Below are 12,781 nucleotides of genomic sequence, written 5' to 3'. Positions count from 1 at the left end.
CCTGCTAACGCAGTGAGGCTCGAGTCTTGGAGCTGGTGTGTATCCAACCTCTGCTGTCCCGGTGAAGGAAAAGCGGAAGACTTGTCCACCGGGGCAGTTGAGAGAGCTAACAGGAGCTGGGCATCCTTCCCATAGGAGTGTAGAAGCACCTTTATAATCATCCAGTTTGACCTGTACCGTTGGCTGTAGCRCTTTTTAATAATCCCTGTTCAGACCAGAGCTTATTTTTTTAATATATGTTTAACAGTGATTTAGAAATTGGCAACGGTGAAAACTCAGCTGTGGCTTTTTGGTTGGTTCTAGCTCCAGTTAATTAACGTGACTTAAAAGTCCTACCTGTGTTGACTGACATCCCTTATCTGTGCCCTGTAGGATGACTTTGCTTCCGTGAAGTGTCATTGTCCAAAGAGATCCTTGRTTCCTATCTCGATCAGATCATCAGCTTACCCATCTTCTCCCCTCACCACCCTTCTCCCCTCGAGACCTTTGGGCTGGGAGCCAAGTCCTTCGGGAAGGGCCCGTGCGTCCTGGCACGTCAGGATATGATCAAAGCTTCATCCGTCGGCGCAAAGGACGATTGACTTTGCCGGGGTATCCCCGAGCGCTGTGATCTGGTGGACGTTCGGCCACAGCTTCGGCGGCGGTTTCCGCGGCGCGCGTCTGCAAAATTTTCAGGGTGGGTTTGCGCGAGGCTTCTTGCGTGTTCTGTGGCGTAGCATTAGGATTTGTGTCTCGTGCCCTGTTTGAGACACGRTTGAATCATCAGCTATCCTTTTTGCAAAGGGACATGGCTCTCTTGAGGTCTAAGGTGCTTTTCCTTTTATTCTGGAGAGAAAGTGATGCCTAAACCATAGAAATAGGTCTTGTCGTGGCAATTTCCCCCTTGGGTATGATGTTCCTCCAGCTTTCTGTGCATCCTTTAACCTAAAGGCTGGTTCACAAACCAGCGAGTTGAACAGAGGTATCAGGTGATGGCGTTCAATTCCTTTTCCATGGGCTCCRAACAGATAACTGGAGAACAAGGATTTCAAGAGTTGCCGCCGTGCCGTTCATCCCTACGTGTTGTACAGCCTCTCTAGTCTTCAGAAGCCGTTTCGCTTTTCTTAGCACAGCTCCATCTCTTGCTGYTTGCAAGTATCCTGGCACAAGGAGGAAGGAAGCTATTTGATAGTGCCCTTAATTTAGTACGCGAAGCCAAGGAGCCCTTCTCTACAGTTAAGTAAAAGTGCATCTTTGGAGTTGAACGCTGCTAAGTGTTACTCTGTGCAACTGGGACCCGTTCTGAGCCAGCAGCTATCTATTAACAGACTTCAAGAGCTCAATGCGACCATTTAATGTGGATGTACATGTTGGCCAGGTAACAGTCTCTTTTTTTTTCGTTTGTTTGTTTTTGGGGGGTTTTTTCCACCTGGAGTTTCTAATGCACTTGCCGTGATTCCTGCAGGGCAGTAGGTTCTCGTAGGACTCGAAAGGTAGAAGTGGTGGCAGAACGGAAAGGTGGCAAACCTCCGCGTGGAGCTCTTCAACCATCTCCTCCTTTTGGGCTCTTGGTGGAGTGTTTAAATTCTAAATTAAGCAAGGATAATCTGTTTTTGTATAGAGCAACCAGCATTGCAGAATGACAAAAGCCATGATCTCTTCCAGTCTGCGCAGTGACTGAGCGGTTATCAAGTAACTGAAGACAGACCTGTCCTGAATTTACTAATTTCCTGACTCTGTCGGCATCAAAATATGGATATCCACTTTAAAAACCCTGGAGCAGAATTTTTAGCTGGACACCGGGAAGGGCAGAGGAGGTACGAAAGGGAAAAAAGTCGTTCTTAAATCTTGGCGAGCAAAGCGTTCTGCTCTCAGAAAGGTGCCCGAAGCGTTCGCTGCTGTAACATCGAGGAGATTCTCCTCTGAAGGCCRAGGAGCTGTTTAGGTCTCATCACGGACTTGATGACGGGAATCGTTGCGGGAGCCGCAGGCAGCTGCCGAGTCCAAACCGTCTCTCTGCTCCGCTTCGCCGCCGMCGTGCCGAAGCCCGGGGCCGTCCGCGGGACGGATCCGTCTCAGTCGGAGGCGACCGTCGCTTAGAAAAGCGACGTGCGCCGAGGACCTTGCTGCCTCCCCGAGGATGCCTCAGAGAAGGAAAAGTTTAGCAGGAATCTCGGTGCTCCGGGAAGCCGGACTGAGGAGCCGCCAACCTCCTTGTTGAGGCTTTTCGGAAGCTGAACGCTTGAGTTTTAGGTTATCCGTCACCAGAAAGGGAGGTGAAAGATGGATCATGCTAGGGGGTAGCCTCATATATAACCCCCTTATTTCCCCCCTCTTCCCTTTTACGTTGATCCTTTTAATTTCTGTACTAGTCTCTGGTGATAGGTGCTGAGTTAACTTATTTTTCAGGACAAGATAAGCCAGTCCTTAGCCTACATGGACTAGCTAATTCCTACTAGACTGCAGCCCAGCATGGGATATTTGATAACTTTATTGCCAGGGAGAGCTGCTTGAAACACACACTTAAAAATCGAGCCTCTAACTGCGGATGTTGAGCGTTCCCAYGAGGGTTTGTCCAGGAATATGGGAATATTTTAACCCAACAGAAAGAAAATAGGGTAACAGCATTGGGCAAGCCATACTCGAGCACGCTTCTGCTCCGAAACGTGACTGCTTAAAACTGCCTCCGTGTCCCCAAGGGGTTCTTGTTGCCTACTTTTAACAACCAAATTTATCTTTACCTCTGGCCCTTGGGGAACCGAACGTGCCTCCCGTGAATCTCGGCGCTTTTGTTGGCCGGGTGCTTCSTTTCGTGTTTACGTGCTCAGTTGCTTTCTTCCCCGCTGGCAGCAGAAACGGCCGAAACTTAAAATTTCACTGGGGCCCGTTCGAAGAGGTCTCTGCCCGTTTGTCTGGAGAGGTAGCCGAGACAAAATCCGGAGGGATCGGTAGCCAAACTGCCCCGTTGGGAAGCCCAGRTCGCTTTCCCAAAGACGCTACTAAAATAGCACGCGCCCGGACGTCGCTTGGGCTCTGCCTCTAGTGACCGGTGACTTTAACCGCAGCTCTCTGAAACCAGTTTTCTGCCCTTGCGAAAGAGAGAGCCTCCTCTTTGAAGCCTCCCGCCAGCCGGTGAGGTGAAAACTTTCCTGTTCTCCTCTTAAACCGCCGAATAACTCTTGTGCTTATTGCTATATATATATATTTTTTTTTTCTTTCCTCGAAACAGCAGGGTAAAACTGACTTGCTGCTTGGCAGTTTTGCTTCTGCCCCCAGGGCTCTGAATATCACGCGGAAAACTGGTTAGAAATGTATTCCTTTCCTGCTGATGCTGTTAAACCAGTGTATAAGGAGCATTAGGTAGGTTGGAGCTTCCTGGAGATGCAAGGTTCCTTTGGGGGAAAAAGCACACTTCTTATTTTTTGTATTTGTTTTGCCATAATATGYACATGATAAATCCTTTAAGAGGTGCAGTCCTCTGCTGGAAAGCCAAGTGCCAGGACTCAGCTATTCCCAAATTAGTGCCTCTTTTGAACTCCAGAGGTGGCCTGGACTGCTGTTAAAGCAGTCCTAATAAAACTTCGTAGGAAAAGGGCTGCGTTCTCTAGCGAACCAATCTGCAAGCCGTCGRGGCGTAATAAACCTGGAGCCCAGTGTCTTCTTTGAGAAGAAGACCAGCAGTAGAATTAAAAACACGTTGAGGGATGTGCATAAAGACCTCCCCTCCTTATCCCCCCACCAAAAAAAGAAAAGAAAGAAGAAAAACCAGCTGGCCGATGCTTTGGATTAGGGGGGAAACGCAGACGGAAATCGTGGGCTTACGCGGCTTTGCCCCGCTGTCGCGTAGCGAGCGTTAGGCATAACCGCCAACTCCGGGACGCTAAAAAGCTCACCAGAAGCAGACCAGGTTCTTGCATCCGTCTTTATCGGCGGCTCCGAGCCTCTGCGCTGAAATCCGTTTTAATGGATTGTAAGACGGAGCCGTCTCGGTATCGTTTCTTATGTGATGATTGCTATGGAAGGTTGGGGACTGCGGAGCATTATTGATTTGACCTCTTTTAAATTTCAGCAGCTCCACAAGAGACAGAGTGAGTTAGTAAGGAAGGCAAAATATGTAAGTAATATATATTTTCCTAGCTAAATAGCTTAGGCATACGTTTTTTTTTTGCACCTTGTGCCTTCTTACCAGAGTAAGGAAGGTTGGACTGTCTCTGCTTTTGGGGACTCTTTCCTTTCTTCCTTCTCTCCTCTGTCTTCCCCGCTTCACCTTCTCCGAGCTGTGGGCACCACACCGCCTCTGCTTTCTCCTCCTTGCAGTAGGTGTGCATTTTCTTGGCTGGTTGGTATCTCTGACTGGGGATCTATTGGGTTGGTGGTTTGTTTTGGGTTTTTTTCTCTTTTTTTTTCCCCTTTCCCCCCTCCCCTCCCCTATGGTATAGAGCAGATCTGGGGATTTTGAAACGGGGAAGAGGATAAACCGGCCAAGTTAAATCGGCTGAAGCCGGAGCCGCTATGCAACTTGGTTCCGCGTCGTAGGCGTTAACGCTAAAGCCTCGGGAGCGCCGGGAACGCACGACGCTTCCTGCCGGCCGTAGATTAACTCGCATTTTGTGTCATAGTTCGTGAGCGTGTGGCAAAGACTGAGCAGCCTAAGATTAAAAGAAATAATAATAATAATAATAATAAAACCCCTTAAGCGGCCGTGTAGCTGCCTGCAAGTGAATGTGTGCTGTCGCGCGGCGTGGCCTCCGGGTGATTTAACGTGCAGGTTTTCTGTCTCAGACCCTTCGCAGGTGTTACAGCCGCGTGAAGGAGCACGGCGTGGGGAAGAGGAAAAGCAGCTACACCTTCGAGCAGCTCGAGCAAGTGTTTGGCCAGGGCGGATGGGATTCGCAGCCCTGCCAGCCCGTCCTCATCAACAGCAGCGGCTTGTACCAGGAGCTGGAGTCGGACGGCAGCACCATGGAAGAGTATTCGCAGGAGGACTGGGGGAACCACAGCCAGGACCTGCACTGCTACCAGACCGGCGAGCAGGAATTGGGTAAGAAACCTCTGCCTTACGTGAGCTGCTCTCCCGGCTCCCGTTCGCGGTTCGGACCTAACGCGCTTGGATGCCGAGCAACTGATATAAACGGGGAGAAAGGGCAAAAACTCCCCAGTTTGCTGCCGGAAGCAATCCGTGGCTCCCGAAGGCTGCTGGAACCTGTTGGGATCAGGACTTGAAGGACCAGACTGGAGAAAAAAGGTACGAGGCCAGAATTGTAGCAGAGGAAGAGGAGGAGACAGGGATCCTCGTTCTGCTTCTTCCCTTCYGCCCCACTGCTCAGTTTTACTCATGGCATCCAGGCTGATATTAGCTTTTTCCATCCTAAAACCCTGCTTCAGAGGCCCCCGGGCACATCTGAGCCCCGTGGGTTACTGTTCAGCCWCTGTTCACTTAACTTAAGGACAAAACTGCTTTTAATTCTGTTGATCTTAAAAACGCTTCTCCTTCCCTCATGCCCTCCCTGGCGTGTCCATTTTCAGCACATAAATACRCTTGTAACCAGCTGTGCGGCCTCAAGAGAGCTCAAACGCCAAGATTAGGAGCTGACACAAACGCCCTCCATATGGTTTTCCTGTTTAAATTAGTGGCRTCGAGTTATCTGGATAAGGATTAACTAATTTGGAGGCTTGTTGCCTATGGTTTATTTAATGTCGTCAAAGCAAGCTGCCGCATTCTTGCCTCGATTTAAAAACCAGAAAAAAACCACGCTGACCCTCTGAGGGATCCAGATGTGATAGATGCATATTTGCATCCCTCAAGCCGCTGGCTTCAGGGGTGTGTGTTCCTCCYCTGGCCGAAGCACGGAGAAAACGGGTTTATTTGCACAGAGGAAACTGAAGTAAATCGAATGCAATTCCCTGCAGACRCGAAGGCGTTCCGGTTCCCTGCAGCTTCTCTAGGGAATCTGGAAAGTCAGAAATACGTGGGAGAGAGACGGGGCGACGTTTCAGATTGTTTGCAAGTGACGGCTAATTCCGTCTCGCCGTTCCGGTGACTCAAACCATGGTCTCGGGGTTTGTCACYGTTTTCCTTCGGTAGCATTGCAGAAGCATTTAGGGGCGCTTGGGCTGATGATAYTCTTAATGTTCAGAGAAGTTATGAGAAAAACGCTGTGCACACACAGTCTAAATGAGATACAGATGCATTTGCCCTGGTGCTTGCTCTTCAAATGCACTATTGAAAGCAGAACATTTTCTTTTTTTTTTTTTGCCCCCTTCACAATGTACTTTGCAATTAAATTGACTCATGATTAAATATCAGGAATGGTGCTCCTGTCCTTGAAAGGTTTTGCACTTGTAAAGACAGACTCAGGTCTCTTAACTGACCGTGTCACATCGAAAAGAAAATAAAGAAAAACAAAATCCAGTGGCGAAGGATTGGGGAATAGGAGCTGTCTAATGCCTGTGACAGAACTTGAGGGGACGGTCTGGCTTCAGAAGCAACTTTGATTTTTAATTTCAGCATTAAAAAAAAAAAAATCCCCGGAACATTATTTAAAATGTAACTATGTGTTGGAATTTTACCTTTCAGATGAAATGCCTACCACGAAAAGAACATTAAAGATAAAACAGGAATCTTCAGAAGACACGCAGTAAGTAATTTATGAATGTTTTACCCTGGAATGTATTTCCCTAGGGATGTTGTGCAGGAGGGAGGATATTTGAAACTTCTGATTATAATTATAAATACATTGTGCAAGACTATTCATACGGTTGAATCTGCTTTATGCATTATTCCAGTTACCTCAGAACATCAGAAAAGCTTCACAACTCGGTCTTTTCTTGGCTTCGTTGTACAGCAAACGAAACGAGACTCACTACATGAATGCAAGGACTTAAGACGCGGGTAAAATGCACATCAGCATCATTAGGGATGTGTGTGGGAAGGCTGTGGGTATCGTGAGACGAGTCCAGGCTCTTGGATCTATTTGTAATCTGTTTTTTTTTTTTTTTTTTTTTCTTCCAGCATTCATTATGTTGTTAAGTAGCTCTCCTACCAATGTAGTTGCAGAAACATAACCCAGATACTCAGGTGTACAGCAGGGCACGTTGGGCAGGTATTTAAAAATAGATCGAAAGGCAAATCTAGAAGGAGCGGAAGAAGGAGGGAGAAGCGGGATGCACCGTGCCGCTAGCAATGTGTATCGTTGACTTGGCTCAGCGCGAGGAATCCTCGCGTGAAAAGTTCATGCGTTTCCCTTCTGGGGTGGGAAAGCGTGCCAAAAYTTGGGGGGGTTATTTTATTTTTGTAACTTTTGCAGTGCTGCCTTGTGACCTTTTTGGATCGGTTTAAGCTGACAAATACCCGAGCGTTTAGAAGGTCTTGAACATATGAATCGCCATTGCCTCGCCAACAATAACTGGGTATTTTGAAAAATGAAAGGAATTTTGCTGTATTTATTCAGACCGGCTGCTTTCTTCTAATCTTTAGGATTTGAAAACCCTTAGGGTACTTGTAGATCTGTCTGCGATGCAGGGAACTATCTCGAGTTGGCTTGCAGGCCTTTCGGGGTGGCAGCATTTATGGGCAATGGTTTTTTCCATCCTCCTCTCCTAATAATTTATAGGGTTGTCCTAAGAAAATAAGTATTTCCTATGCTGGAAAATGAGTTTGTGTAGGGTAGTAATTCATCAGAGCTGTATACATTTACATAGGGTCCTTGGTTAGGAATAAAACAGAGTTGGCCTGTACTTGAAGGTGACCTTTTCTTAGAGAAATGTGGAGCAAATTCAATTTAGTAACACAACAACAAGGAAAATATATATATATTTTTCCGCATTAACAGTGCTATGGCTTTTTCAAACAGTGTCTTGGGACTCTTCTGGGTATAAATTCACCTTTGAGAAAGGCCTTTAGGGAATCACATTGACGACAAACTTGAATTTTTCCCAAATGGAGGCTCAGAGGAGCGTGTGATGTGTGAAGACTGAATTTTCTCTTCCAGGTTTTTGTTGTGTAGCTGCGTGGCTAGATGAGCGTTCGGTAGCTTAGACCTCTCAAGGTTGGCTTGGGGGATTATTTTGGTTTCTTTTTTCCCTCCCTTCCTCCCAGTTCCCTCTAATACAGATAGGAGTCTCTGAACTTGGGCATTTTGCAAAGCACGCAGGTGAGAAACCATTCTTACGGCTTCAGCAAAAGCACAGAGCTTCTCYCAACACTGAAATCTGCTGAAAATTACTTTTTCCCCACCCCCTGTGGAAGTTTTTAACTCTGACTTAACTCTCGTCTTCTAAAACGATAAAGAAATGTGAACGCTGCCATTTTAATACATTGAGCAATCAATGAATTAAATGAATTTGCAGTGAATTAAATGAATTTGCAGTGAATTAAATAAACGTTCTTCCTGCTTTCTGCACCATCGGGGGCATTTGGTAGGAGGCAAGATAAGTAGCTTTTCAAGTTCAGGCTACGGAAACGGGACAGTTCCCGCGTGCCGACGTACCGGGGGGTGGGTTAGGCCTGTTGCGGCTTTTTTAACCTTGGAATCCGTCCCAAATTTGGGATCGGGTTTGGGTTAACTTCCGAAGCGGGCGGTGACGGCGCAGGAAAGCCGCCGCTCAACGCGGTGAAAACGATGCCCACGCCGGGGGCTGCGCGGGGTAGTTAAATCAGATAAGGAAATAAGCATTCAGATGGGGGTGATTAAAAGCTAAATGCAGTTGATACAACACAGATAAGCCAGGTGTGTATATATATATATATATATATATATATGTATATGTATATATATATTTTAAGGCAATAAAGTGCAGCTGTTCTTAAGAGCTGCAGAGAATAAATAATGGTCAAATTTTATTTACATTAGTGAACCGCATGTAAGTTAATTAAAAGCAAGTGGGACTTCAGTTCGTCCACGTTCTCAGGCACGTGTGAATTTTGAGCTTCTTTTTTTTTTTTTCTTTTTTATAAAAAACTTCTTTTCTGCTTTGCCCGGTGCCTGAGCTGGTGGATTCCAGAAAACCCCCATCCTCTCTCACGTCCGGAGATGGTCTCCGGAGGAATTGTTCCCGCAGGAGCCGCGTGATGAGTGACTAATTTTTTCACCAACATCCCTGTCCTATTTAGTGCTGAACTTAGCAATAGTATTCCTGRTGTAATTAGAAAAGGGTTTGGGGTTTTTTTTTTTGTTTTCTTTTTGCACGGGACTKTTTCCCTAAACTAAGTTCAGCTGTCTTTTTAATAATTTTTTTTTCTCTCTGCRATGAGTGTATAAATAACTGGTACAACACGGGGGCCTGCGCTATCGAGGCGGCGGGCTGCAACGTCACCGGCTCTTATCTCGTCCCCCAGAAAATGAACTTTATGCTACCAAAGGGCTAAAGTGCAAGTTTGCCATGGCGTTTCCCAAACGGGAAGGGAAAAAAAAAAGAACAAAAATAGCGGCGAAACCCTGCGGCGCTGGCTCAGACCCACGCCGCGCGCGGGGCTCGGAGAGCCGCCGGTCCCGGAGCGCCGCTCCCGACCCGGGTCTCTTCCACGGCAGAGACCTCCGTAACCYGCTCGCGCCCCGTGCGAGCAGCTCCGAATTAAAGGAGAAAACGGTGGCAGCGCGCGGCTCCCCGRACCTCAGGGCTGGCTGCTGCAGCGGGGGGAAATCCAGCAAATTTTTCATGTTTTCCTCCTTAGAATAATTGCTAATGGCAAAAGGAGGAGGGAAAGAGCAGTAAAAAGGAAAAGTGTGTTTTGTTTTTTTTTTTCCTCCTGCTGATTTTTTTTTTTTTTTTGCTTTTTTAAAGCACCTCTTGTGCAAACGGGAGAATGAACGCGAAGTAGAAAAACCAGGCTCTGTGCCCTCKCTCGCCTCTTCGCCCAAGGACGGGGGAGTTCATCAAACAGAAGGCGCCTTTGGTGCCAGAAAGCCAAAGCTGAGCGCGTTCAGAGTCAGCTGAGGGGGCTGGGGGGGAAAAAGGCATTTTCCCATTTAGTGCTGRCAGGAGGTTTCAAGCCGAAAATTGCATTTTTAGGGGGGGGCGAAAGCTGGTTTTGCTTTGCGTCGTCCCCAGCGGGGATTTGTGAGATGGAGGGGGAGCGCGGCCGGGTCCCGAGGCTGGGGCAAGCTCTGGAGTGCCGGCCCGGCTTTTCCGGAGGCGACGTGAGCTCTGTCTCCGGAAATTTTTTGGTTTTGGGTTTTTTTTTCCCCCCTTCTCCCTGTCGCCCACCTCTCGTTCGCAGCTCCCACGGCAGAAAAAGCGTGTCCCGCGCGGGAAAAGGAGATTTCAAATGTGCGTCACCTAGCAGGCGATTGCTTAAAAATAAAACGAAAGCTGGCGGGGGGGGTATTTTTCTTTGCAAACTCAAACCTGCGGCGGGCAGGGGGGAGGCTCTGTTAGGAAGGAGCAAGCTGAGCTTAAGCAGCCCKTAGCGGAATATTTCAGTGCCCCGCGCGCGCGGGAAACGGCCGAGCAGTTTGCATCGGGTCAGCGGCGCCGGAGAACCGCTCGCTTGCGATCGCTCTGAGACGGCRAAGGGCCCGAGCAGCTTTGCTGGCGGCCRAGCCGTTCCTCGCGGGTTATCCTTCTGCTCATCGTTTTCTTTTTTTTTTCCCCTTTTTTTTTTTTTTTKCCTCCTTTTCTAGGAAGCGGGACGTAATGCAGAACATCATGCAGATCTTGGAATCGGTCCAATTAAAGTGGGAGCTGTTTCAGAGCTGGACGGACTTCTCCAGGCTACACCTCTCGAACAAACTGGCCATTTTTGGCATCGGCTACAACACGCGCTGGAAGGAGGATATTCGCTACCACTACGCCGAGATCAGCTCGCAGGTGCCCCTCGGCAAGCGGCTCCGGGAGTATTTCAACTCGGAGAAGCCGGAGGGCCGGGTGATCATGACCAGAGTGCAGAAAATGAACTGGAAAAACGTTTATTACAAATTCCTGGAGATTACCATCAGCGAAGCGAGGTGCCTCGAGCTGCACATGGAGATCGACTGGATACCTATCGCCCACTCCAAGCCGACGGGGGGCAACGTCGTGCAGTATTTATTGCCGGGAGGGATCCCCAAAAGCCCGGGTTTGTACGCCATCGGGTACGAAGAGTGCCACGAGAAACCCCGCTCGCCCGTCGCGGAGCACCGAGGCGCCGACGGCGGCACCGAGGCGCCGGGGGAGGCGGACGTCCCGTCGCCGCAGGCCTCGCTCCGGGTGGAGATGGAGGCGGCCAGGATTATCTACTGTTACCTGGGCATCGCCGAGGTGAGGACTCTGCAGCAGTGCCTGTTTTTACATTTCCAGGCAAACACCAAAACCTTCAGCAAAGAGTGGGTCGGGATCAACGGGTTTTTATCGCAGAACTGCGTCGTAGAACCAGGCGTGTCGCCCAAGTCCATCTACATCAAATTTGTGGAAGTGGAGAGGGATTTTCTTTCCGCTGGCTCTTTGGTAGAGTGCCTGGAAAAAGCCATCGGATACCCCTTAAAGTTTAACAACTGAATCTCGTCCTTCATAAGGATTAGGGCTTTCTGCCCGGTTTCCCATCTCGCTACCAGCCGCTTTGGGGGGCGCCGGCTGTCGGCGGTCGGGCGAGCCGAGGCTTTTCCGAGCGGAAGGAGCTTCGGAGCGCGAGACGCTTGCAGACGGTTTCACCGAATAAAAACAAAACTCATCCCGGGCCAAGTGGGATACGCGGCCAGCTTGCYGGGCGGACCAGCCGGTTTTATACGGAGCGGCGCTGCGAGGAGAGCCCGGAAAATGAACTGACTGTAGGTACATTCCACATCGGACAGAGCGTAGGCTTTGCGTTTCATACGAAAAGCTGGGGGGGTTTTGTGTTTTTTTTTTTTTTTTTTTTTTTGTTCCCCCCCCACACACAATGTTTCATTTTTACACATCCGTCTCTATATAAGTGTTATTACAGACCTGAATAAATAAGCAATAGCTAATGGCAAGTTAAACCTTGAATCACATTAAACGAGACTGTTTTTCAACGCCACCCTTAGATACTATTGTATATAATTTAGAGTTTCACTTTTTTCACCCATCAAGTGTTCTCCTGTTTCCAAACAGTGTTGCCTGCAAAGACTTTTGTTTCCGTGATGTATTCCACTTTACTAGTAGTGTTGCCATATCCGCTTTATATTTTATTTTATTTTTTAACATTAAAAGAATTCCTGGGCTTCCCCCCCCTTTTTTTCCTCCCCCCCTTTTTTTTAGGGGGGCAGGTTGGAGTTCTAATTTAGCCTCTTTTTGTGGCCGTGAGAATAACCTGGCGGCCGGGAACCGTTTTGTCGAACCGTGCTTATCGATGCAATCAAAGCTGTGAGAATCGGGGAAGAAGCGGGGGGATATTGGCGGGAGGGGAGGGCASGCGGGCTGGGGAAAAAAATAACAATACCTTTTAATGCCTTTTCGGAGATGTTATTATATACTAAGCCCCGTTATCTTGCTGGCTGGTGCTGGCGTTTTGGGGGGAGGGGGGGGCATTGTTTTATTTTTTTATTTTATTTTTTTTGTCTTCTCCCCCCACCCCAAAAAAAAAACTCATCGATCCGTGGAAGTTGTGACATACGATGAATGTGTCAGTCCTAATAAAATGGAGCAAACGCACGCGGAGATGTCGTTCTCTTCCTCGCCGGGACGGAGCCCTCCGCCCGCAGCGTTTTAGCGCGAGAGCCGCTCGGAGGCGGAGCGCCGGCGCGGCGCTCCCTACGGAAAAACGATCCCGCATCCCGCTCGAGGGGGTTTTTTTTCCGGCAGCGGGCGCCAGTCCGGGGATGCAGCCGCCTCGGCGAAGGACGCCGGCCGCCGCCGTTCCCGGCGG

The 12,781-nt window shown here is 48.7% G+C and overlaps 1 protein-coding gene across 1 annotated transcript; it reads left to right on the top strand.

Moving 5' to 3' along the window:
• The first annotated feature begins 3,718 nt into the window (after positions 1-3,718).
• MSANTD2 (Myb/SANT DNA binding domain containing 2) lies at positions 3,719-12,310 on the top strand. Its single transcript, XM_085321712.1, has 4 exons — positions 3,719-4,093; positions 4,762-5,020; positions 6,557-6,617; positions 10,602-12,310. Exons 1-4 carry the CDS (start codon positions 3,986-3,988, stop codon positions 11,452-11,454), a joined length of 1,281 nt encoding a protein of 426 aa, XP_085177838.1. The 5' UTR covers positions 3,719-3,985; the 3' UTR covers positions 11,455-12,310.
• The last annotated feature ends 471 nt before the right edge of the window (positions 12,311-12,781 follow it).

This window comes from Rhea americana, unplaced genomic scaffold, assembly GCF_003343005.1.
Source record: "Rhea americana isolate MKP2758 unplaced genomic scaffold, rheAme1 scaffold_700, whole genome shotgun sequence".
Classification (NCBI taxonomy): Eukaryota; Metazoa; Chordata; class Aves; order Rheiformes; family Rheidae; genus Rhea; species Rhea americana.
This window is presented reverse-complemented; position numbering and strand designations above follow the sequence as displayed.

Excerpts from the sequence above, each read along its gene's own strand:
- MSANTD2 (XM_085321712.1), top strand. The coding sequence starts at position 3,986 with ATGATTGCTATGGAAGGTTGGGGACTGCGGAGCATTATTGATTTGACC. Across the intron at positions 4,094-4,761 it reads TAGTAAGGAAGGCAAAATAT|ACCCTTCGCAGGTGTTACAG; the intron begins GTAAGTAATATA and ends TTTCTGTCTCAG. Across the intron at positions 5,021-6,556 it reads GACCGGCGAGCAGGAATTGG|ATGAAATGCCTACCACGAAA; the intron begins GTAAGAAACCTC and ends TTTACCTTTCAG.